At 38.7% G+C, this 26,574-nt stretch overlaps 1 protein-coding gene across 4 annotated transcripts in view; it reads right to left on the reverse strand.

Annotated features, from left to right (window-relative positions):
* Positions 1-26,574, reverse strand: part of cacna1ia (calcium voltage-gated channel subunit alpha1 Ia) — a gene marked incomplete at its 5' end in the record, with an annotated part of 120,339 nt that overhangs the window by 38,642 nt on the left and 55,123 nt on the right. For all 4 annotated transcript variants that reach the window (XM_084399165.1, XM_084399164.1, XM_084399162.1 and 1 more), the window contains 15 exons: positions 1,037-1,158; positions 1,342-1,420; positions 4,705-4,775; positions 6,422-6,555; positions 7,516-7,625; positions 8,024-8,175; positions 8,905-9,097; positions 11,852-11,941; positions 12,235-12,360; positions 14,093-14,219; positions 14,330-14,508; positions 16,987-17,055; positions 17,248-17,371; positions 20,572-20,672; positions 23,049-23,525. In XM_084399165.1, the coding sequence (XP_084255291.1) occupies positions 1,037-1,158; positions 1,342-1,420; positions 4,705-4,775; positions 6,422-6,555; positions 7,516-7,625; positions 8,024-8,175; positions 8,905-9,097; positions 11,852-11,941; positions 12,235-12,360; positions 14,093-14,219; positions 14,330-14,508; positions 16,987-17,055; positions 17,248-17,371; positions 20,572-20,672; positions 23,049-23,525 (2,154 nt within the window). The remainder of the gene's footprint in view (positions 1-1,036; positions 1,159-1,341; positions 1,421-4,704; positions 4,776-6,421; positions 6,556-7,515; positions 7,626-8,023; positions 8,176-8,904; positions 9,098-11,851; positions 11,942-12,234; positions 12,361-14,092; positions 14,220-14,329; positions 14,509-16,986; positions 17,056-17,247; positions 17,372-20,571; positions 20,673-23,048; positions 23,526-26,574) is intronic.

Genomic DNA, 26,574 nt, shown 5'->3' on the forward strand with positions numbered 1-26,574 from the left:
TACAGCACAAGCCAAATGCAATTAGGGTCTATTTATTATGGCCATGAACATCTTATATTCAAATCTAAATCATATTTGGTTTGGAATTGCTGATCCCTGCATTTATCCACTAATCTACAAAATCCCAGGGACAACAGTGGCAGATGTATGGATGAAGATATCAAATTAAATATGTCAGCTCATTTTAACACTTGAATCAGCTTGCAAGAATGACTGTTCACACAAATCACTGTTTAATTAGTTAAAAACAACTCATTTTATTCTAAAAATATTATCAAATTAATATAAATAAATATAATAAATAGGAATAATAACAAAAAATAGCCACGGAATTTAGCTTGATATTGAAGATTATTTAATTGGGAAAAATACATTCACCGCAGACTGTTTATTTATAATTTAAAATGATTTATGCATTAATTAATATTAATGAGCTATGTTTTAGCAATTTCTGGTTGTCTGTGTACCTACACTTCTGTTCAAAAGTTTGGGTTCGGTAAGATTTTTTTATTTATTTTTAAAAGAAATTAATACTTTTATAAGGCAATGACACATTAAACTAATTAAAAGTGACAATTAACATTTATAATGTTACAAAATATTTTTATATCATACTGTTCTTTTGAACTTTCTATTCATCAAATCCTGAAAAAAATGATGTATTATGGTTTCTACAATAATATCAAGCACCACTTTGATAATAAAAAGAAACGTATCAGCAAGAATCAGCATATTAGAATGATTTCTGAAGAATATTGTGACACTGAAGACTGGAGTAATGATGCTGAAAATTCAGCTTTACCATCACAGGAATAAAAAAAATTATATTTTTTAAAAACAGCTATTTTAAATTGTAATAATATTTCACTATTTTTGATCACATACATGCAGTCTTGGTGAGCATAAGACTTCTTTTAAAACATTTAAAAAATCTGACAACTTCAAAGTTTAAAAAGGTTTTTTACTAACTGTCCCCACCTCTTTTTATAACAAAGGGATGCTCATGGTACTATGGCTCTTTCTGGTATGGCTGTACCTTCATTATGCCGTTCCAGTTATCACCAGTGGAGACCTGAAAGAGGGTGAGGAACGCCATGCCGAAGTTCTCAAAGGTGGCGTGACGACTCATGCCCTCACATGGGTAGTCCTGGTTGCACACTGATGGGAACAGATAGAGACGTAGAGAGAGTTTGTATTGTTGCATACTATTGTGAATGTTTTTCACCTAAAAGCTTTGTCTCAATGTAACATATGCAGTTCTGCCAAATTCAGCTTTGAACTCAGAAGAACCACAAGAAAGTCAGTGAGGATAGGAGTTAAAGAGGAATAGTATGTGTTTACCCAGCTCTCCAAACAATTCCACCCCCAGTGCAGCATAAATGAAGAACAGCAGCATGAAGAGGAGGCCAAGGTTCCCCACCTGAAACACACCAATCAAGACTGAAGCCAGCACACATGCACTCACCCTTAACACAGTATACAGACAAGCACAAATGCATGTATTACATTTACACTGAATCATTTAGCAGATAATTTTATCCAAAGCAAATAACAACTATCATACAGAATCCAAGAGCAGTCCCACAATCTGGATTAAGCTGAAGTAGAACAAAAATTAATTTGTAGATTTTCTCTAAATATCTCTTATATAAATCTATTATATTCATAATAAATTATTTTAATAGCTTAAAGTTGATGAATTACAACACCTAGTAAAAACCACAGTAATCCCACAATGCCTTAAAAAGGGCATTTTTTGCACAAACTTTGCTATATTTATGCTTAAAGCTAAGACTAAATATTTACCAATGGGGTAAGAAAAATACATGTATTTCAAGACATACTCTCTCATTATGTTATGCAATTTTGCTTCTAAAGTAAATATGATACAAGAATGTCCATATATTTTGGCTTGGGAAAAATTATTAAGATAAAGACAAAAAATGACCCTGAGGTTTAGTACAGATGGAAGAAGTGTCTGGAACAGACATAACAATAACAAAAAGCAATGTAATGTACATTTTAATATCTCTGAGTCTCTCTGAAGTCATAGTCTAAGGGACTGCTGTAGCTGTTTTCCAGCAGCAAAATTAAGCAGAACAAATTTGTGATTTAACAAAAAAAAACGTATAAATGATGGATGGTACCAGTGGTCATGTCAAAGGTACAGCTATGGGAACAGAATTACCTTCTTAATGGAGGAAATGACCTGTGTCCTAATGCGGCCAAAGCACATGAAACATCATGTTAGCTACGCTAATGCTAACACACAAGCCTGTCAAGAATATTATCATTGGAGTTCAGGGTGTGTCCACTGCTGCACAGGCAGCTCAAAACAAAAACAAAGAGATGAGACAAAACCAAAGGTGATAAAGAATACGACACAAGTGCTAACAGCTAGCCTAAACTGCTGGTAATTATGAAAACCGTGTGAGAGAGCTATAAACATGTAAAATGGTGAATGAAACAATCAGCTTACTTCACATTATTGTAATTTGTATAGTTACACGATGTGGTTGGCCATGCCGTTTTATGTGGTGTGCCAGTGGATATGATGAAACAGCATTAAATGGTAATAAAGCTCAGCTGTTAAGTAATGGACTATCAAACCTACAAACCAATGCTACAAAATGACAAAGTCATTTGGCATTTGGCTTCAAGATGTCAAAGGGAAACATTATGACTTAACAGAATCAGGATGTGTGCACAATAGCGGCAAAACTGCTTCATTCTTCTGTTTGTTCCTAAAGTGAGCATCTCTGGCTGTGTTTCAATCTAGAATGAGCCTATGATTACCAAACATGTAGTCTAGGTACAGTAGGCATCTTACAAGGCTTTTCACTATAAAGCACAAAATACTGGTTCGGTAGCTTAGAAACAAGCACTGGTTTCACACAGATGGTAAATCCACAACATTTGATATACATTTTGGTACTAAATGGTTACTATATTCATGCACCATAGGTACTCCAAGGTGCTTCAAAGAATACAATGGTACTACGTCCAAAAGACTTTTATTCATCAAGGAAATGCTGCATTCAATTGATCAAAAGTAACAGTAAAGACATTTATAATTTCACAAAGGATTTCTAATTCAAATAAATGCTGTTGTTTTGAACTTTCTATTAATCAAAGAATCCTGAAAAAAGTTTCCACAAAAATATTAAGCAGCACAACTGTTTTCAATATTGATAATAATACACGTTTCTTGAGCGCCAAATCATCATATTAGAATGATTTCTGAAGGATCATGTGACTGAAGACTGGAGTAATGATGCTGAAAATTTCCATGGAAATACTTTTAAATTATAATCATATTTCACAATTTTATTGTTTTACTGTATTTTTTATCAAATAAATGCAGCCTTGGTGAGCAAAAGAGACTTCATAAAAAATAAAAAATAAAACATTAAAGACTCTAAACTTGAAGGCATGAATGAAAGGTCTAGAAAAATTTGGTTAGCTGGTCTAACAGCAGCCAAGAAGATCATTGTTCAAGTTTGGGTTCCACCTCACAACTTAGCCCATAAGCATTGGCTGAATACGTTCTTAGAGATACTTTTTCTTGAACTTTCTTCTGCCAAGATCAACAGCGCTACACCTCGGACTATACAAACATGGAGCAATGGAATTACCAGAGTTCAAGACATTTTACTGAAAGGACACTAAGTGTCTGTTCTATAACACTGACTGTGCTACACTGATAGTTATGTTGTATCCCATGCGGTAGGGGTGGGAGGGGGGGTGGTGTAAGTATTTCTGCTGTATCTGTATTGTTACAATACCTCTTTTATATTGTTACCCTCTAATACAATAAAAATTGAGTAAAAAAAAAAAAAAAAAATTCGTACTGACTATGTCTACTGCAAAACTAAATCAATATGAGGACCACAATAAGGTTAAATGATATAGGATAAATTAAAGTCAATTTGAAGCTCATGCGGAATGAGCAGTATCAGTATAGGAAATGCACAGGAGTTTCTGGAAAGATGTACTAAATAAGAACTGTGAGGTAGGAATGTGTGCCTGAGTAGATCTTTAATCAGCTTCAGCGTTAATTACCTCACAGATGCCATGGGGATAAGACATTGGGCCCAGCAGTAATGAACAAGGGATCGATATCCACAGAGGAGAGACGCAGTTCTCCACTGAAGCAGTTACCACTCTGTGACCACTTAGACGACAACAACGCTCTGTGTGTTTGATTATGGAACAGTTCTGATTGCTTTATGGAGTCTGTGTGAACTGCTTTCTTTTCATATTATTTCTTTCTTCAAACTTTGTATTGACTTTTTTTTTATATTCCTCAAACTCATCTATGCTCTATGTAATGGGAGAAGGATCTTTCTATCCAGAGTCTCAGCTTTTATTTGATTCATTCCTTTTTTAATCTTTTTTTAATGCAATTTTATGTTGTGCTTTAAAGTTTGTTATTAATGTATCCTAGTTGAAAAAAGCTATGAATAAGATGAGTGTGTGTGTGTGCGCACGCAAAAGCAGGTACTTTATTCTTGCTTTTGGGTTATTATTCGCCCTGAGCAAGTTTGTGGTTCATATGAGTCACCAATTTTCATGGGCCAATGAGCAGCCTGTTCTTGTTGTCAACACAGCTTGGATAACTTCCTCCTCAAGACAAAATGTGACTAAAAGGGGGTGGGGTAACAATGGAATGCTTCATCAGGGGGTTTGCAGTGGTATCATCACCTGTGGCAGGGCTTGGACTACCGTATCCAGCAGCGCTCTCATTCCCGTGGCCATCTTTAACAGCTTTAACACTGTCAGAGAGAGAGAGAGAGAGAGAGAGAGAGAGAAAGTTACAGAGAGTTCAACAAGGCAGCTCAGTGAGTGTGTGCATGTCTACAATGCGTTGATCATTTCATAAGAAGAAAAACAGAAAGGCAGATAACAGACAAGGATCCCCCCACCCCCACCCCCACCTTGGTTTAATTCTAGCCTAAACGGCTAATGAGGAGAGAAGGAAAAGGTCAGGGCTAAAATTAAACCCTCACACTGCCGCCCTCTCCCTGTACAAATGTAGAGTGATGGCACACTGGCTCAGTGATGGCTGTGGACAACAGCACGATTAAATACCAGATTAAACTCTAGACAAACAGATCAATCCTCAATACAGCATCACTGACCTGTGCAAAATACCATTTTGGGTATGATGGAGTTGATATTTTTAAGGCTCGTATTGGGTAACGAGACAAACGTAAGACTCATCGGCTATTAAGGACAACACATGGACCACTGATCAGGTATTAGAGGGAAATGGGGGGAGAAAACGACTGATTTGAGGAGACAAATAGAATTTGGCACTGGAAATAAGCAATTAAACCACATTTCGTAACAATATTCTGTACATGAAGTGAGTTAATTTGTGTTTCAGGCTAGTGTTTTGTGTTTTCACGCTCTGAGAAAGGAAATAAGGCAATTTGATCTGATCTGGAGAACAATGTAGACAAAATAATATATTTTTGCCATTTATTAAGGTAAAAGATTAAGGGACATGATAAAACACATCGGGCTGTGGTTCTCATGTAGGGGATCAAGTTCTAATCCAGCTCGCAACATATTAGTCTCATTACTGCTTTCACTCCCCATCATTTACTGTTCCCTCGCTACTTGCCAATCAATAAAAGTGATAAAGGTCTAAAAAGAAATGAATACAGATAAAAGTCAGATAAAAGGCTGTGGTGTGTGACAATAAGCACCTGTGGAGATTACGTTGGAATGGATGTGTGACGGGGGCAATTCAAGGATTTCAGTCTTATCTGAACACAAGCTAATGTGGGTTAGAGGAATATTTCTTGACGGACTCGATGATGGTGAGATCAGATCATACCGGCTGTTGTCAGACTCCTTGTGCATACACAAATCTCACTGGATTATTACAATTAATGGCAAAAAGAATGTTTGGAAATGTAAACTGATATTTCCTACCGACACACTACAGCAAAATATATAAATAACTGACTTAAAACCATTTTTTTAGGTGGTGGTGTGGGGGGGGGGGTTAACATGCCTATTAGACTTTTATATATATATATATAGACATACAGTATATATCTACTTATTTTAATTTATTTCTTGTCTTGTATAGTTTCTGATCATATATAATTTTTATTTCATATTTTCAAGTACAGGCTATATAAAGGAAAAAACTAGAGATGGACCTCACTAATCAACTAGTCTGTTGTTGGATTGGTCAACCGTCATGACCATCCTTGCTGGTAAGGGAATTCAGAGTGGAAGAAAAAGCTTCTGGAGCAAGCATGCATGCATGAGGAAAGATCATCCCATAAATCACATATTTTAAGGGCTCTAAGAGTTTAATGACATTTTTAAGGGGGCTGAAATGTCAGCAACTATGATGAGTGATGTTACCCAGTGGTCAGTGTCTTGTGTTTGCGTGACTAACCACGTGCGATGCGTAGGACCCTCATAATGCGTATGATGGTGGGGTTGATGGGCAGAGCAGCACTGATCTCAATCTCCTCCAGTATGATGCCCATGATTGACAGCAGCACTATAGCTAAATCCAGCTGGTTCCACCTGCACACATACACAGGGGACAGATTTGCTCAGTTATGCAAAATATCAACTTTCATGCACTCTGAATCCAACCTTTCTGTCTAGTTTCATTTCACTCTGGTAACATTTGAAGATCGGTCTGGTCACACAGTTGGCTTGGGACCTGAATTGTTGCTGGGGACCACTTAATAACACCCAATTAGGGAGAATTAAGGCCCCACTCCAGCATAGCTGACCTCATTCACTAATGCAGGTCGAGGGACGGCTCGTTTTTACACTACAGCAAAAATCACAGTTGCCCACATCTGCGGTGCTGGAACCAGCCATGGCACACCTGTCTGCGCACACACCTCTGCCATCCAGCTCGTAATTGTGACCTAGTTAAGAGGCATGGAGAGCTACGACAATAAATAATGGCTTGTTGAAAGCTTTCTAGTGTCAGACCCAAATATGCGTGAATAAAAAAGACAAAGTGTGTTGTGGCGTGAGCCTGTGTTTTTTTTACTCTCAAATGGGTCAAGACCATATATTCTAATAAAGCTACAAAATGCCAGGATGTTTAGACCCTGTGCTTTCTCAATGCACCTTATTACATGCCAGTATTAGTTTATGACAAGCCAGAGGAACCGCTCTTGTAGTCTGCCTAATGATAAATAGAAGTTCTATTATGTAAACAAACACAGGAGAGAGATTTCATTAAACACTCGAGACAAATAACCATGTTCACTCTCGCACTACTGTAGTCAGGTGCGTTTTGTCCTATTAACACCACGCAGGGCTAATCTAATTTCTATCTGCGTCATAAATGCAACAGCAGAAGCAATATTTTGCCAATAGCACACCCTCCAGTGACTCCAGAAAACAAAATAAGAGGATTCGGTCAGGTAGAATCAACATCTGATGAATTCATTAAATCAATTAGCGATCGTAGGAGAGAAAACGTGAGGAGATGAAAGATGAGGAGGGGAATGAACTGAATACCTGTCTTTGAAGAAACGTCGGAAGCCAAACGCGATGAGCTTCAGGACAGCCTCCAGCACAAAGGTGCTGGTGAAGAAATAATTACAGTACTTGAGAGTGATCTCCAGAGACTGGGGGGGAAGGAAACATACAGACGGAGAGGAAGCCAGAGAGACAGAGGAAGAGAACAAGAGAGGTGTGAATGATTAAAAGACTTTCGCCTCAGGGTCATAAAGTCATTTTTACATTAACTATATAACAATATCATGTATTCTATGAATGTTTGTGTACAGCCCAAAAAAATCACATGCGTTTATGCAATGGTACTGTATGTGTTTTTCTCAAATTAATGGACTCCCAGGGTGACAGGGAAATTTCTGAATTGTGAACAAAACTGTCTGAATAGCAATAGCAATAGCAATAACAAGGCAAGCAATATACTGTAAAGCCAAATCAGCAATGATGGCTTTAATGATAACTACACAATAATAAAGATTATTTAGAGGATGAGGCCTGCATTTTATCTTACATGAGGCTGGCTGTAGTGCTCCAGTGACATAGTCACAACATTCACACAGATGATGAAGGTGATGAAGATGTCCAGGTAGTGACTGGTGCACAGAGTGTGGATCATCAGTCGCACATGACTGTAACTGGCATAATAGGGCAACTTCTGGGCCTCTGAGAGAAATGAGTAGATTAGTTTAAATTGAGTAAGCACACTTTTTGACAACAAATATTTAAAGTGTGTATTTTCAACAAATGGAATTCAAACAAGTTTCATTACTACTCCTTCGTCTGCCACTGGCCGGTCAAACCGTTAAGCTGAATGTTGTTGTGACACTCAAACAAAGATACATTTTTTGATAGCGCTACAGTGCCACAGTGCTTACATTTTTCTGAAAGTCAATCGACTAAAGGATTCATTTTAGTTATCTCTGCACAACAGGAGAATATTTTAGCATAAAAAAAATTATTATACAAAAAAAGTCTGTATGTGTGTTGAAAAGGCTACTCTCTGGTCCATAAACTAGATTTTTTTTTCTGCAGAGGAAAGACGCATCACAGAACACACCTGTGCGGTTATCTCCATCTGGCTAACGCTATTATGAGATGTCTGGAGAATTAAACTGGTTATTCAGCATTAGTGTGCAAATCAAATCATCTCTTTTCATTTACAGTCACTATGTTCCTTCATCCACCTGTCTGTTGGAACCCGTAAGGCCAGTAGGGCTGTGGCCCAACATTCTTCAGCATGTCTAATATCAGTTATTGTATTTTTTTTTTGTCCTAAAATGAAATATAAATAAGATATATAGTTTTTCCTAAACTGAAAACTATATTAAACTGACCAGGAGGTTATTATTCCATTATTGACCCATTCAAAACATCAATTTTTCTTCTCCTTACTCCGTCTCTTTTTCTCCATGCGTCTCAGTCTCTTCTCCTCTCTCCTCTTGGCCTCTTCCACCTCCTGGTTCTGTCGGCACTTGTGGAAGTTCTCCACCACTACTCCAACAAACATGTTCAGCACGAAGAAACTGACGATCAGTAGGAACGATATGAAGTACAGCAGCATCCAGGGGTTGTTATTGGTTATGGGCTGAGACAGAAAGAACGGTGGATGAAAGAGTTAGGAAAATCAGAAATAAACTGGATTTATTTGAAGAAAATGTGAATGCCGCTTGCCTTCTAGGTGGTTGCTAGGATGTTGCTAGGGATTTGAGGTGGTGTTAAGGGTGGTCACCAGAGTGTTATGCTTTTGCTGTGGTGTTCAAGGTTCTAGGCATTTGCTAAGGCTTTCTTTGTGGTTACTAAAGTGCTGCTTGGATGTTCTACTAAGGATGTTCACCTGTCAACTGACAGGTTAAAAGGGTAAAGCCATTGCTATGGTGTTCAAGGTGGTCACTAGGGTGTTGCTAGGCATTTGATGTGGTGTTCAAGGTGGTCACTAGGGTGTTGCTAGGCATTTGCTATGGTGTTCAGGGTGGTCACTAGGGTGTTGCTAGGCATTTGCTATGGTGTTCAGGGTGGCTGCGTCTCACTAGGGTGTTGCTGGGCACTTGCTAAGGCTTTCTTGTGGTTACTGAGGTGTTGTGGGTGCTGCTAAGGATGTTCACCTGTCATCTGCCTGGTTAAAATTGTAAAACCATTTTTTAACACAAATATAAGCCCACCTCTACTCAATGAGCCCTATTTTAACGATATAAGAGCATGGTCTAAAGCGCACGGCGCAAGTGCACTTAGGGCGTGTCTGAATCCACTTTTGCTAGTTTAACAACGGGAAAAATGGTCTGTGCACCCGGCGCATGGTCTAAAAGGGTTGTGCCTATGAGTAGGCACAACCTTCATGAGTAATGGGTCTGTTTTGGGATGTAACGTGCAATAAACCAGTTAGAGTCTTATCTCCCATTCCTTTTAAAAGCCAGTTTCGCAAGCGCCATGGCGGATTCGCTATTTACATGGCGGAATTTGAAAGCGGAAAAACTGAACGCTTCTCTAGTGAGGAAATGGATCTGCTTGTGCACAGAGGTTAAAGTGCATCACCTACGGGACAAATTGTATGCGTGTTGTGGACCCGCCTATAAGCGCACATTACAAAAACCTTCTTTAAATAGCAAAAAAATATATAAATGACTTTAGACCAGGTTTCAGTTCAGTTGCCTCAAATATAGCAACGTGCCAACAATGCGCCTGAACACACCTCGTTTTCAAACTAGCATGCCCATGGACGCACAAATGCATTTGCTATTTAAACAACAAGGTGCAGATCGTGAAAATGATAACTGCGTTGGGCTGAAACTAGCAAAACACACTTGCTAGTTTCTGGCATAGCGCAAACAGCGGCAAGTTTGACGAGAGTGACGAAAGGCTGTAAAGAAAGCCCTTATATGGAGATGGTTTGGGCATGTTTTATGCGAATGACTAACCTTGTGCATGCGGCCGCTCATTTAGAATACTCCAAATTCACTAAGATCAGAATGATGTTAAGAAAAAATTCATGTGCGTACGAACGTGTTGTGAATTATGCAGATATTTTTCGTGAGAAGTTCTCCTTTGCATACAAATGCGAATTAATCCACGGAATTATTAGTGAATGAGACCCAATGCTTTTCTTCACAAGTACCACAAAAATAACACAAGAAACTGGCTAGAACACAGAGCTGCCTAAAATTTAATTCAACAAGATAATCAACACAGCTTTGAGTAAAAATCAACATGCAGACACTCATAAGCTTAAGGGAAATTGGTCAAATTATGGTAAAGTGAATTTAGGTGCAGCTTTTACTTGGTTGCTTAGCAGCAGCGTAGAGCGAAACAAAGAAGCCAAAATCTAAATTGGCTCATTCTAAAACATGGGATGCGGAAGTACACAGTACTCTGCACATTTCCATCTGCTTCCACACATAGATTACATCCTGCAGTGGACTCTGGTGTGACAGAGATGATGCAGTGGGGAAATTACACATGCCATTTAATCCATGAGTTTTTTAATCTGCCCTGTGTTTGACTACCTAGACATGTTGGGCTCTTCTAGTGGGAGAGAGTCTGGCTGCAGGCCTACACATAATCATTATGTGCTGGTCCCTAACTGATGCAAGCTCACTGCTTTTTGAATTGAGGACTCTTGAAAATCATTGCTTTTCAGATTCAGAGCCAAAAGCCTGTTAGTATTCATGAAGCTGATTGTGTGTATTCAGGATTAAATATTCACTGTTGAGTGCTTATTCCTTAAAGCTCTTTATTTTAGTTGAAAGAAAGTGACTTTTGTTTGGTTCAGAGATCTTTTAACACTTAATAAGTACCTAATTCTGAAAATAAATTACATTTTATAACTTGTTAAAGCTTACTTGTATTATCTTGGCTACAGAATATAGTTTTTCTTTAGCTAACCAAGCTAGTTTGGTCATTTGCATTTATATTTAGCTTTAATATATTTAATTTATTTATTTTATTGTATAACAATAAATACAATTGATCAATTCTCTACAATTATTTTATTATTAACTATTAACTATTGTAGGTAGAATAGTGTATATTTATAGTATATTTTTTTCTGCTTAACTCAAATCTGATGACTTTTTTAAAACCATTGAGTTGTGTATTTTATAAGCTCTGTGTGATTAAATTTGTATTGCCACTTTACTGTACTTTTAAAAAGTCTGTATAAATGTGCCCGTTTTGGTTAATATTGCCCACAAACCTTATACGAGAGGGCTGGCTGTGAAGGTTCACTGTGATATCAATATGCAAATTTATGACAAAGTCCATCCGACATTGAAAGACCACCATTTGCATTCGCCCTGTCAGTTTTATCAGGATGGCAGGATGGGAACATGTTACATGGGAACATTACCTGCTGGTCCACTGCCACTGCATCCAGACCATGATACATGATATTGACCCAGCCGTCCTTCGATGCCAGTACAAACAGGGACATCAGAGCCTGTAAAAACATAAACACACATTCATATGAGCACATACAAGGACAAACGGAAGTATGGAGATGGATGGAAAGACAAGCCGGACAAGCAAAGATAGATGGAGGTTGAACAGACAAATAAGGTGCAAGGACAGATAGACAACCACGTGATGAAAAAAAACAATGACAGGTCATTCTGATAAAGATGCACACACAAATAAACACACTATGTAAATACATCAATAAAGTTAGATCAAACAAAGCAACACATTGAGTTGCTCAGAATCGTCATGTAATTTGTCAGAGAACAAACTAACCTGCCCCAAGTTGTCAAAGTTGTACTTGTGATGGACCCACTTGTAATTGGCCGAGATGCAGTCAGACCTGTTGGTGATGTTCTTGACATCCAGGCCCAAGCAGTAGTAGAACTTGCCTTTGAAAAGCTATTGAGGCAAAAGAAATGGCACACACTTCATGTCACTCAACGCTACACATCTCAAGCATCTTTTTAATAAAACTGTCAGAGCACTGTTGGATATTTAAAAGAAAAAGTGTGTTATGAAAGAAGACCAGCAGAAAATAGGAAAACATTCTCTATGAAAAAAACAAGATATAGCACTAAAAAGAAATGAGAACAAATAATGAACAAAAAAATAAAAAGAAACAGAAAGCAATGGTGTAAAGACAGAAAGGGTGTGATAGTGAGATTAAGCAGAAAAAAGACAAAAGGCATTGGGAACCCCTGGGGTATCATTTATCAAAACATTTTTTAGATCGCACTAGTGGCAGGCTTACTTAGGTAAGATAAAACATCAACAAATACAGAAATGAAATAAAGAAATAATAATAAAATATATATATATATATATATATATATTGTTAAGAGGTAAGTAATGTTATTGCACCAAGTACACCTGGCTGTAGCCTGCAGAATGGGGCGGGGCTGCACGTGTCACCCCTCCCTATACCTACTCTGATTGGCTTGATCGTCTTTCAAAGGGATACATGATAGGAAATAGTCGGTGTTGGACGAGTATATGTCGTTCAAATCTATATGAACTGGAAAAGCAGTGCAATTTCACAAAACCTTTGTTATAATGCAAAAAAAAGAAAAAAAGCCATGATTTATTGCATGATAAATGCCACTGCAATAGGCTAATGAAACTTTCTTTTTTGAATTGCAAAGCATGTAATCAGACTTTTTTCCTGTCTTTCATTTTAGGAAAACATGCTGTTCCTCGTTATTTTAAAGTGAAGAAATCGAGATCTACTGAGCCGATTCTTTTCAATCAACTGGTTCACAAATAACATCAAATGGTTAATTTGTGAATTCGACTGATCCAGAAGATTAAACTAGCAGTTAACAAGTGAGTCAGTGAACAATAAACACTTGATTTGGACTCAAATGAGCCAAGATCCGGGAGCAATATGATATTCTCATATCAAGTGTGCTCCTGATAATTCATAATAATGTCAGACTGAGCTCTGAACTATTGTAGGTCTATCTTGTCGCATTAGAAACCTCACTTTTACTGGGGTAATATTTTATTAGTGTTTCTCTACTTCATCGTAAGTATAGGGTTTGTGTACAATGTCCACCAAAAATAAACATTTGATCATTAATTTCTCTTGCCATTGTGGGATGTAGGCTAATGTTGTATTGTATGTGCATTACAGTGAAGACAACTCTGAACACATTTCCTATCATGTATGCCTATGAAAGACGACCGAGCCAATCAGAGTACTGTAAGTATGGTGCGGAGTGACACGTTTAGCCCCGCCCTGTTCTGCAGGCTTCAGTCTGGTCCTTCTCTATTGCACTGGTAAAGATTGTGTTCCACATGCAAAGGATCCCCAGTTCAAAGCCTGGATTATCTGAATTATATATGGTTTACTTTTAAAAATATAAACACTTCCATTCAAAGATTTAAGTTTTTTAAATGTTTTCTTTTGCTCACCAGGGCTGCATTTATTTAAACAAAAATACAGTAAAAAAGCAGCCATTTTCAGTAGCCATTACTCCAGTCTTCAGTGTGACATGATCCTTCAGAAATCATTCTAATAAGCTGATTTGCTGCTCAAACATTTTTGCTGAAACATTTTTTATTACCAATGTTGAAAACAGTTGTGCTGTTTAATATTTTTGTGGAAACAGTGATACATTTTATTCTTTACCTGGACTCCCAGGATGCCAAAGATGATAAAAAAGGCACAGCAGATGAGAACTATGTTTCCTATAGGTTTCAGAGAGGTGATCAAAGTCTCCACAACCAGTTTGAGGCCAGGAGCTCGACTGATAACCCTGTCACAAGGGAAAACAACAACAAAAGAAAACCATTTAGCATCTGCAGAGTTATAAACTAAGCATACGTTGGACAACACCACAAAAATGCTTGCAACTGCTTGCTGTACCTGAGGGGACGCAGTGTGCGCAGAAGCCTGAGAACCCTGAGCACTCCCAGGATCTTCGCCCCACCCGCCATTGACACAACAATGTCGATCAAAGACACGAACACCAGGAAACCATCCAAAACATTCCAGCTGCTGCGCAAGTATGCCTGCTCTCCAATATACAAACCCATAGACACCACCTACAATAAACAAAGACACACTGTTTGAAATGGTCAGCATAAAAGATGAAGTAGTCGCGTACAGTTTATTTTTGTTTTCATTGTACATCATTGGTGTTCTGGTGTGACACTGTATGTTCTGTATAATGTAATAGGCAGTTTTGATCCTCTAATCTGATTCTGAATCGGTTTCCGATTCTTACTAGTGTGTCTTTGCTGGAATTGACTGAAACATTTATTAAAGTGGGGAAACAGAGACCTGGATAACACCTGGAGAATTGGATAACACTACGACCAATCACAACAAGCCACATAGGCTTAGCTACCAGCGGAGCTAACTGGTAGTTTAGACTCTTGCCGTATCCGGTTGGCAAAACAGCAAAAAAAAAACTTCATGCAAAGGAACGATTGACTGTTCCTCTTTTAGATAAAAAGCCAAGTTTAACTCGTTCATTGTAGCGGTCAAAGCCGTTTCAAACAGCTGGTGTTCATCCATAGCCATTCTTGCAATGTTTACGAATGACTTCGACGTCACAGCGCTGTCGTCATCTGTTTAGCTCGCCTCTGGCCCGCCTATATCAGATAACCCGATGTGATTGGTGCAGCTCGGATACAAGGGCATATTTAACGAGCATCATTACTCGACGCCAGAGTAAACTCGCTGAGCAAATTCAACTTGTGCTCTCGCAAGAACTCTGGATTTCCAGGGTACTCCAGTTAAGCAAAACCAACTGTTCTAACTGGAGCCCTAAAATAGTGCTTCCTGTAGAGCTGGTTTTGCAACTTAACTGAGCTCTGCACAAGTACATCTAAAATCTACCATTATGTCAGTGGTGAGATGCAGATGTACTTAACGGAACTGCTGATGGCAGTGAAATATGACTTTGAGAGAAAAAAAACAATTGAATTTGTGGGAATTATTATTATTTTTTAATCTAAACACTGAAAAAGTGACAAAAATACAAAATCCATTGAAGCTCCAAGGTGACCCGAGACTTAGGCCTCCCAGGCAGATTCTTGTGACACTAACAAGACGAGTGACAGGAAAGAAATACACATGCACACACAGCCTGACGTCAGAACTGGCTGAGGTCTAAAAGTGAGAAGAGCAAAGAGAGCAAGAAAACAGAGATAGACACAGAGAATTATGCACTTTTAAGAAATGAGATGCCATACTGCTACACATATCTGCTCTTTCTTGGGATCAATTTGGGCTGTATTAGTCTGACAGTTTCTTTACAATACTGCCAAAAGAAGCCAATAATAAATCAGTGATGTATACCAGGCAAGTACAGTAATGTGACACTCAAGCTAGCAATTTAAGTGAGAGCAGATCTGCTTGCAGAACTCCTATTAGTCGAGTATAGGTGGGTTGGGGACAGTGAAATCAGCCGTTGCCCCTTAGGCTGTTATACCGGTAGGTATATTTTTGCAGTAGCTTGCAGAATCTGCCTCCCCAAGGATGAACTGTAATTGTTGACTTTCTGGTCCCTGAGAGAAAGGTGGAATCATTGTTTGACTTGTGTCTCCCACTGCACCAACGCTTTTAAAAATGTCCACAGTAAAGGATCATCTTAAATATTGACTGAGTATGGCTAGTTGACATGATATTTCAAACGTTGACAACAGTATGAAATGCTATCTAAAACATCTAAAGAAATGTAATTCCTGTATAATTATTATGCAGAAAAAATAAAAATACAATAAAAACAGAATTTTTATTTTATTTTATTCAAACTGCTTGTGAGTTTCCCCCCCCCCCATATATATACACATAAATTGATTTTTTTTTCAGGGATATATATATATACACACACACACACACACTCACAACCCAACATAGGACAAGCAGTTTGGATAAAATAAAATAAATAAAATATTCATACAAATTCACTTACGCACAACGGTCTGGGACTAAGAAAATGCAGTGTCACTTTTGACAGGTCTATCTCTTGTTTGTTCCATTTCTTAATAATTGATTAAGTTACATAATTGATGACCTACAAGTGCCAAGTGCTTGCAGCTGAATAGATGGGCCAGGCTATGAGATTGACTGCATCTGAAAGAGGAAACTGGCTCGAATTATTATCATTGCTTAATTGCTTGTAATGAGAGGGCTAGCCAACGTAATACCCCACTCTCAAGAGGTCCAGAGGAGAAAGCATGAGTTAAAACTAGTGAGAAAGAGAGATAGAGCGAAAGGAAAATGAGGAAATGTTAGATGGATTAGAGATACACACACACACACACACACACACACACACACACACACACACACACACACACACACACACACACACACACACACACACACACACACACACACACACACACACACACACACACACACACACACACACACACACACACACACACACACACGGTTTCATCTTCTGGAATATATTTGGCTAATTACTCATTTAAATGACAGTCCTTAACAATGTCTCCAACAAATTTGTGTTTGTGTGTAATTTTGACACAGTGAATGTAAATATTTACCTTTAGAGTCATCTCCCCCACAAATATGGCTGTGAAAATGTAATTGGACACGGTAAGGAAAAGCCTCTCCTGCAGAAAGAGGAGGAGAAGGGAGAGAGAAAGAGAAAGAGAAAATAAGAGAATTTTAAAGGAAAGAGAAGAGAGAAAAGCTGGAATGTTGTCAATGCTGTTAGAATAACTGCTTGTGGACAAACAAAAATCATTAATAACTAAAACAATAGGTTAAACAACTGAATCAAAGGTCTATGGCCTCAGTCTTACCAGGCTACCCTGAAGAATCTTGGGTCTCTCTAGAGCCACAGTGATGCAGTTTGAGAAGATGAAGGCCAGCACCACATAGTCAAACAGCTTATGGGCTATGATGGACTGGCACAACAACCTGAACCTGAAGAGTAAGCGGGAAGTAAGGAAAAGAGATATACAGAGTCAAACCAACTTTGTTCCAAAACCTAGTGAGCTGTCTACTGTCTACAGCCTGCAGCCAGCCAAACAATGACGGATCCTCACAAGCAAGCTGTTTAGAATCTGCAAGTGTGAATAGACTTGCAATTGATTTCAATAAAGTTTGATGACTATGTGTTGCTAAGATAACAGCACAATACCTTAATAAGCACAAATATAGACAGTAGGGGTGTGACGAGATCTCGCGAGACTAAAATGTGACGAGATTTCTCGTTGAGTGAAAAGCTGTCTCGCGGTATCACCAGGACGGAGCGTGAGGGTTTACGGTGCCCAACGCGGTCCCGCCTCCACAGTCGTTTTGCTGTTTTTATAAAAATAAAAACCATTGTAAAATGTTGTAAACGTCTGCTCTGCTCTGCTCATACAGCACAAGTTCACAGTGCAGCAGGAATCACAGTTCACTGATCGCGTGACGATGGCGGATGATTCGTTGCACAACAGAGCCTAAACGTCTGATAAATGTCTTATCTTGTAGGCTGGAATGCACGCTCAGCACCGTCACTCCCTATACACACACAGAGTACATGCGATCGCGAATCCGAAAGTGAAAGTGAAAGTAAAACACAAGCTCCCTGATGCATGCAAATTAGGCAACACACAATAGTCTGACTCCCAATTTCAAACCTATCTCTGGACTGTGTAGTTGTGGCTCTGGTCTCTGTTTGCACTTTGACAATTGAGAGTATTTTGATTATGGTTGCACTTATCGTTTGCACTTAAGACTAAGAAAAAACTTTTGTTAGTTTTTGTTGTGTATACTTTTTATTTCTATGTTCAATTTGTGGAAAGGAGTTCAATTAGGAGGTCACACACAGCCTCAATCAGAAGTTCTGGATGCTCATAATTAATGTACAGTAAGGTCTGAAGAGAGATGAGTGTCTCGTCACATCCCTGATAGACAGCACACACTGGAAAAAAAGACCAGCCTTGGAATATTTCATATAAACCAATATATAAATATAACATCATATATTATAATATAATACAAAACTACTTTTCAAAAGTCTTGATTATTTTTTATTGTGAAATATTATTATAATTTAATATAACCATTTAAAAAAAATGTATTTCATTTCTAACTGTGTTGGCAAAGCTGAATTTTCTCCAGTGTCTCATTATCTTTCAGAAATTATTCTATGATGTTGATTTGCTGCTCAAGAAACTTCTTATTATCACAAAAAAATAAAAATAATAATTGTGGAATCTGTGTTTTTTCTAGATTCTTTGAGGGACAGAAATATTTGAAGAACAGTCTTTGAAATTGAAATATTTTATAACAATATGAATGACTTTTTTGTAAATGCATTTTTGTAAAAAAAAGTTACCAGCCACTGTCAGCATTTTTTTTTTGGATCATTTTCAAATACTATATTTTGTTGTATCAATATCTGAACATGCAATATATCAAAAGAAAGAACAGAGCCTCTGCTTAGAAAGAAAAAAAAATGTCTGGATTGGATTCAGAACGATGATCAAACCATAGATGGAGTAGATCGAGTGCATCAAAACCGATCGAGTGCATCACAGTCCTACACATCATCCTGGGTCGACATTTCAATTGGTAACGTTATTATATTATGCACAATTGCACCCCCCTAACGTATAACACTGAAAACATTGGTTTGCCATAAAATTCTGTCAATGACGTTAATTAAGTTAATTGTAACTTATACATTTTTTTTATCAATCTAATGCATTCTTGCTGAAAAAAAGTATACACTTCTTAAACAACAAAAATGACAATAATAATAATAATAATAATAATAATAATAATAAAATCTTACTGACCCCAAACTTTTGAATGGTACAGTAGTGTAATATGATTCTCACTTCATCTGCAATCTTGGATTTATTTTTTCATGGAGCTCGTCAAAATGTACTCAATTGCAGCTCACTAGGTGTTGGAACAGTCAAATATCAAAAAATTTCCATTGCAGAACAAACTTTCAAACACTAGACGGTTTGGAGAAAACAGACTGACAGGAAGAGGGTGGGGATAATCGGCTCCTATCTCTCTGACACCAATCAATATCCTAATCAAGCCACCCTCTAAAAGAGCTGGCAGCCCATCAGTGCTATTGATCAGGCAAGAATTGCAGAATAACTGCTGGCCGAGTTACCGTCAGGAGAGAAGAAGAGGTGTGCAGGCATCTTTCCCTCTGTATTACTTAAAGAGATCAAATCAGTGGCACTATAGGAAACAACCTGTGACACAAGCTTCCTTTTATCTGCTTAATTTCAACCTGTTTTTGGGCGTGGAGCAACTTCTAATCTGTTTTGTGTTATAATGAGGTCAGGCTCCATGAAAGACAACATCCAGCTGCATTCTCAAATTTTGCTTAGACTGACAACATTTGACTCTTACCTGACACAACCCCTGAGTCTTGTTTAAAGTGTAAGAAGGCACGAAGGTACGCGATTGCCAACGGTTTTGCTTATGATGAGGCTAGCACAAGTGCAACAACATTACTCTAAGCCAAAGTATCCTTATAACTTTTTTTGTCAGCCAAATCCCTTTGACCTAGAATATGTATTTATTTGACCGGTGAGATTTTGCTATTTTTTCAATAATTTAAAAACAAATTTGCTTTGATGTTAGTTAATGGCACACAACATATGCAGGTAAATAATATAAGCCAATAATATTTTTGTATAGTAAGTGTTTTATTTGATTGTTTTTATTTTACAATTATTTATTTATTTTAATTTGACATTTTTATCATTTCATTTTTTTTTTATAAGCTTTCATCAACACACAAACAGTTCCCTCATATTTATATGATGGCATTTATTTATTATTAATGACAAGTTTTGCTGCAGTATTTTTGACCACATAAAAGTTAAATGCCAAATATAATAAAAACAACACCACAATCACCTGATGGGTCAATCACATGGCAGCTAAAAAAGCAAAAATATGTGTCCATTTATCGGTTTCTTTTTCATTGAAAATTAACTGAGAACTCTTTGCATGTCATGATTACCACATACAGGAACATGTAAAACTACCTACATAAATTGTTTGTGAATAAGGTCAGTAGGTGAAACAGCTACTGACAGCTCTTAAGAAGAGTGTTCATGGCTATTATGTATTGAAAGAGGGTAGACAGTGAAAGGACTGACTTGTTTTGAGGAGAGAAGAGGAAGACGGACCAGTCGTCTCTGGTCTCACACCAGTCTGGTCTGTACACCTCCATCATCTTCTGGATCCGGAAACATAAACTCTGCCGACAGAAAAAGCATTTAGTTGAAAATTTGTTGGCAAAGATGAGGACTGAGATTAATTCTGCAGGATCCAGGGTGGGAGAACTTTCTTGGAAACGCATTAGTTAGTTGAAGCAGTTATGAAACGGAGCTTTCCAATGTTTCATGTCCCCTTGGAGCTGCCATGTTACTCTTAATTGCTTACAAAACAAGAGAGTCTGGCTGTAAATTAAAATCTAAAATCCTACAGCCATCTGTTAGCGTTCCTCCTCAACAGATAATAATTGGGTGATTTTCATTGTGTAGTTGATTGTATGGACAATTGGCTCTGCTTATTAATGTGTGCAGAAGCTTTTTCTTTTCTTTTTACAGGGACAATACTAACTCCTCTCCAGAATTCTCAGATAATCCAAAATTACAGTTTAAAAGACAACTCTCATTTTCATCAAATCTCTTTGTTCCATGGAACACCAACTTCTTGAGCTCATTAAATGACAAAAATAAAATAAAAATAAAAGTAGCATAATTCCAGTCTTCTGAAACAATACACTACTGTTCAAAAGTTTATTTCTGTGATTGCAAAGCTGCATTTTTAGCAGAAATTACTCCAGTCTTTAGTGTCACATGACCCTTCAGAAATCATTCTAAGGCCCTGTTTACACCTGGTATTAAGATCAGATTACAAGTGGACGGCATTAAACGGGTCTAAAATGTATTGAGCTTGCCCATTTTCGACCACTTCCAGAGGTAGTTGAAAACGCATTCGACCAGATTCCTTTCGTAGTGTAAACGCTCATGTGGTCGAATGCATTCAAACAGCCACAAAAAAACACCTATATGCGTAAACATTATGGGAAGCAAGTTTCATTATCGGACGCGATCTATACATTACAGTAGATCAAAATATCTGAAAAAGCCCATACATTTACCCACCCATAGACCCTCCTCTTAAATAAATCCAAACAAAAGTGGTTAAAAAAAGGACAAAAGAGACAGATTAAAACACCAGGTGTGAACGGGAATGCATCTCCCTCATCTACTTGTGATCCGATCAGGCAAAACACATCTTAATACCAGGTGTAAACAGGGCCTAATATGCTGATCTAGTTAACCAAGAAACATTTCTTTATTACTGTCTCATATTGTTAAAAATCTGGGTGTAACATTTGATTCGTCGCTTACATTTCAATCTCATATAAATTCTATTACCAAGACTGCATTCTACCACCTTCGCAATATTGCCGGACTGTTACTTGCTCTCAGCACTTAAGATACTGGAACTCTAATTCGTGCTTTGATAACCTCTCGTCTCGACTACTGTAACTCGCTTCTTATTGGGCTGCCTGCTAAAGCAATCACTAGACTGCAATATGTTCAGAATTCTGCTGTCAGAGTCATCAATCACATCAAGAAATCTGATCACATTACCCCTTTGCTCTATAATCTACATTGTTTACCTGGCTGTTCCTGTTCGCATTTAGTATAAACTTCTCTTGTTAACTTTTAAATGTCTTCATGGACTTGCTCCCAACTATTTATCTGAACTTCTGCACTGTTATTCACCTCCTTGCTCTCTCCGGTCATCTGACTTAAAACTGCTTACTGTACCTCGTTTTCATCTTTCAGCGATAGGTGGTAAATCATTCAGTGCTGTGGCTCCGAAACTCTGTGATTCTCTTCCTCTGACTCTTCGTGACTTTTCTACTGTATTCTCATTGAAATCTCAACTAAAAAACCTCTCTTTTCTCACAGTATTTCCAACCCTCCCCTGTTTAGTGTTCTGCTGTTTTGTTTCTGTAGATTTGTATATGTACTATGTGATGCATACTAATGCTTGATGCTGTGATTTTGTTATCTTCTATCTGTACAGTGACCTTGAGCTTGGGAAAGGCGCTTTATAAATAAAACGTATTATCAATGTTGAAAAAAGTTGTGCAGCTTACTATTTTTGTGGAAACCGTGATGCATTTTTTCAGGACTCTTTAATAAATATAAAGTTTGAAAAGAACATCATTTATTTGAAATAGAAATCTTTTGGAACAATATAAATGTGTTTACGGTCTCTTTTGATCAAATTAATGCATCCTTGCTGAATAAAAATATTAATTACTATACGAACAGCAGTATATAGCTTTGCTCAGAATACAGATCAACATTAAGTTGCTATTCTCACCCAAACTCTCATATGGATTCAGAAGACTTGGAATATTACATGTATTCATTGGAAGCATCCGTCCCCATTCACTTTCACTGCAAGGATAAGAGCACCCAGGACATTCAACTTAATTTCTCCTTTTGTGGTCCACCAAATTCAAATGGGTTTGGAACATAATGACACTTTTTATTTATAGATGAACTATCCCTTAAAACCATTACTAGGTTTATTGGGCACTTACATAATCCAGCTCATCGTCCAGATCCTCCCTATCCTTGCGTGTATTGACCTGAGGGTAGACTTCATTGATGATTTGTGGTTGGACTGATGGTGTCTTTCCATTACAGTCCTGGTGCTCTCCAACGCTTCCCAGACCCCCAGAGAAGCTCTTCTTGCGTTGCCGGGGGTGCAGAGGAGGCAGGGCAGGTCCGGGTACCTGCAGCAGCTCTGGAAGCTCTAAAGAGAGAGCCCGTCGTTCTCTGCGCGGGACGAAGTGTCTAGACAGTAGAGGCGGATGCAGAGGAGGGGGCGGAGGAGACAGCAGGGACTCCTGCTCAGCAGGACGAGAGTGAGGGCTACGAACCCGTAAACTACCTCCACCCCCCATCCCCAGGCATCTAGAGGATCGACCCAAGCTGTTCCAACTCGACCTGCGACTCCATATACCGGGTCGTGCAGGCCGTCCCCAATTGTGGTACAGAGAGCCTCGCCCCAGACACTAAGACACATAGAACACAAGTTCATAGTCAATATATGAACCCCCCCCACACCGTGATTTATGCAAAGCTCACACTACAAGAGTTTTTGCTTTCAAAAAAACTACTCTAAGTTACAACACAAAGTTTTAATAACAACAATACAACTGACAGGCAAACAGGATGCAACACACACTTACCGGAAACTTAAATAGTGAATACAAACGAAGAAATAAAGGATACACAGCTGAAACATGAGCTGAACTCATAATGACAGAAACCATGATGGCCAAGGAACTGAACAAAAGAACACATGAGATGAATGAGGATAAACTAAAGTCCATGAAAACTAAACACACTGAACATAATAGGCACCTTGTGCCGTAATTGAAGAAAGAGCAGAAGGAGGGGGTTTTGGAGGTGGACGAGGAGATGGCGAAGGAATGATGGTAGGTGGATGACTACGAACACCCTGCGGCGAAGATGTCGAGTGCCTGGTGGCGCAGACCCAGAGCTCACCAGTGCCGACAGCCCACGGTGGACTCGAGGGAGGGAGGAGCCAATGTGGTGTAGTGGCTGACGACAGCTGGAGACGAGGACGATGGATCCATAGGTGCAGATGGAGAGCCGGTGGAAAAACAAGCGACATCGCAGGCACTGGAGACCAAGGCGATGCCTCGGCAACGAATGTCGAAGGTGGAGCCAGAGTCCCTGACGGCTGAGGTTGAGCCGTTGTGACGGAGAACAGAGGCGACGCCCAAGGGAAGGAGAAAAAAAACAGCTGCAGCTGTAGGGGTGGAGGGACGACGATGAATATCGAAGGCGGAGCCAGAGTACCCGAGGGCTGAGGTTGAGCCGTTGTGAGGGAGAACAGAGGCGACGTCGAAGGGAAGGAGGAACCAGCTGCAGCCGTAGGGGTGGAGGGACGGAGCACAGAGGACGGCCCGCAAGTCCGTAACCGAAGGAGAGTGACGACGGACCAAGGGGGAGCTGGTGGGATGAGGGAGGCAGAGGGTCTCCGGTGGAGCGGAAGGTGGGAGGAGCCAATACAGAGCCAACAGGTCGACAGGCCAAGATGAAGCGAAGAGAACAGAGGCGGAGGCGCAGGATTCTCTCGCACGGGCGCTACAGGTGGATGCACGACCTACGGCTCAACGTTACAGGGACTCCCCAGATCGTCATCTTCTCCTCGGGCTCTTGCTGACACGTCGTGGCTGGAGGAAGTCTCCACCTGTGGGTGGCTTACACGAATACTCTGAGGTTGAGGGTGGTGAGTTGGGCTCTGGGTCTGGCTGTGCTCTGGACTGGGGCAGGACACTCTCCAGACACCTAATGACTGTTTCCCTCCAGTTAAGCCCAGAATGTCTGGGAGGTCAACTTTCAGAACAGGTTCCTCAGGGTTTCGTCGCTGAAAGGGCTGGTGAGTGCAAGACGACAGAAGTTAGTAGCAAAGGTTAGAAAATCTGTGCTCTCCTGAGCCACCGAAATAAGTTGAGCTCTTAAATCCATTTTGGAGGTCCTGTCATCTGTCATGGGTGGTTGCAGGAAGGCAGACGAACACGAAGATAGAGTTCCAAAACAAAGTTTTAATAACAATAATCCAACTGACAGGCGAACAGGATGCAACACACTTGACATAGACATGACTGGACACTGAATGACAGTAAAGGGGAAACTTAAGTAGTGAATCCAAACGAGGTAATAAACGATACACAGCTGATACACATGAACTCATAATGACAGAAACCATGACGACCAAGGAGAGGCGGAAACTGAACAAAGGAACACATGAGATGAATGAGGATAAAACTAAAAGTCCATGAAAACTAAACACACTGAACATAATGGTGACAGATATATTATTACAATTGTGAAAATATTTTTTACATATATATTTTTTATTATTAAATTAAATTAATTCCTGTGGTGGCAAATTTGAATTTTCAGCACCCTTACACAAGTCTTCAGTGTCACATGATCCTTCAGAAATCATAAACATTTATTATTATTATTATTAATGGAAACTGCAAAACTTTTTTTTAATGATCCTTTGATGAATAGAAAGTTTAAAAGAACAGCATTTATTTGAAATCGAAAACTTTAAAACATTTACACACACATCCCTGTTTTTTTTTTTTTTTTTAAACAACTAATTTGCTTTAGAAAAACACAGGTCATAGACAATTCAGAGAGTATAGGCTACTCATCACCGACGCTCTTCTAGTGTGAATGGTGGTGAGACAAGCTGGAACTAGCTGTGGATGCTGCAACAGTTATCAAACCATTTTGAAATCCGACTGACTTGTCCTTAGGTGTGTAGATTGTCCCGAAAGAAAATATTCTAAATTATATTAACATTGTTATAGATTTTAGTATTAATCACAAAACTCAGTGTTATTTGTCTGGCATAATTAATGTTGTGCTATTACTGCCCACAGGAAGAAAATGGTAAACATGCCATTAAGTCAAGTGCACTGTTTTAAAGAGACGGGTTCAGGTCCATGGGCCTGATGTATAAATGTTGTGTATGAGCAATATAAGCATAGAAATGTGCGTACGCAAATTTCCACACACATATCAGGATTTATAAAAAACTATATGTGCTCACCGAGTATGTACACTAGACCATGCGTACAAACTCTTTTACTGGAGTGAGTGAAGTTATGAAGTAAACAGAATGATTTAAACTCTGTTTTACATTTGATATACACATTTAGATTAAATACGGCACTCTAATTAATGGAATTTAGCACAGAATTTTCATGAAATCATTATCCAGAGGTTAAATTTTTTTTTTAATATTAATTTGAATATAAATATTTGTAGTGGATGCGCTGCTTTTAACACTTTTCCTGTGGCATGCTGTGTTTTAATGTTTTAACTACAGCGAGGATTACTTGCCGCATGATAATTATGCTTTAAATTGTGTTCTAAATAGCAGAACTCGTATTCGGAGAAAATATTTTTTGCGCAAATAATGATCAATGATGCACACTTGACTCTGTCTAAGCAGATGGCTTAAGCAACACAGATGGTATTAAGGACTTGCATGGTGATCTAACGGTCAGCTCT

Source organism: Rutilus rutilus, assembly GCF_951802725.1.
Source record: "Rutilus rutilus genome assembly, chromosome: 1".
Lineage (NCBI taxonomy): Eukaryota > Metazoa > Chordata > Actinopteri > Cypriniformes > Leuciscidae > Rutilus > Rutilus rutilus.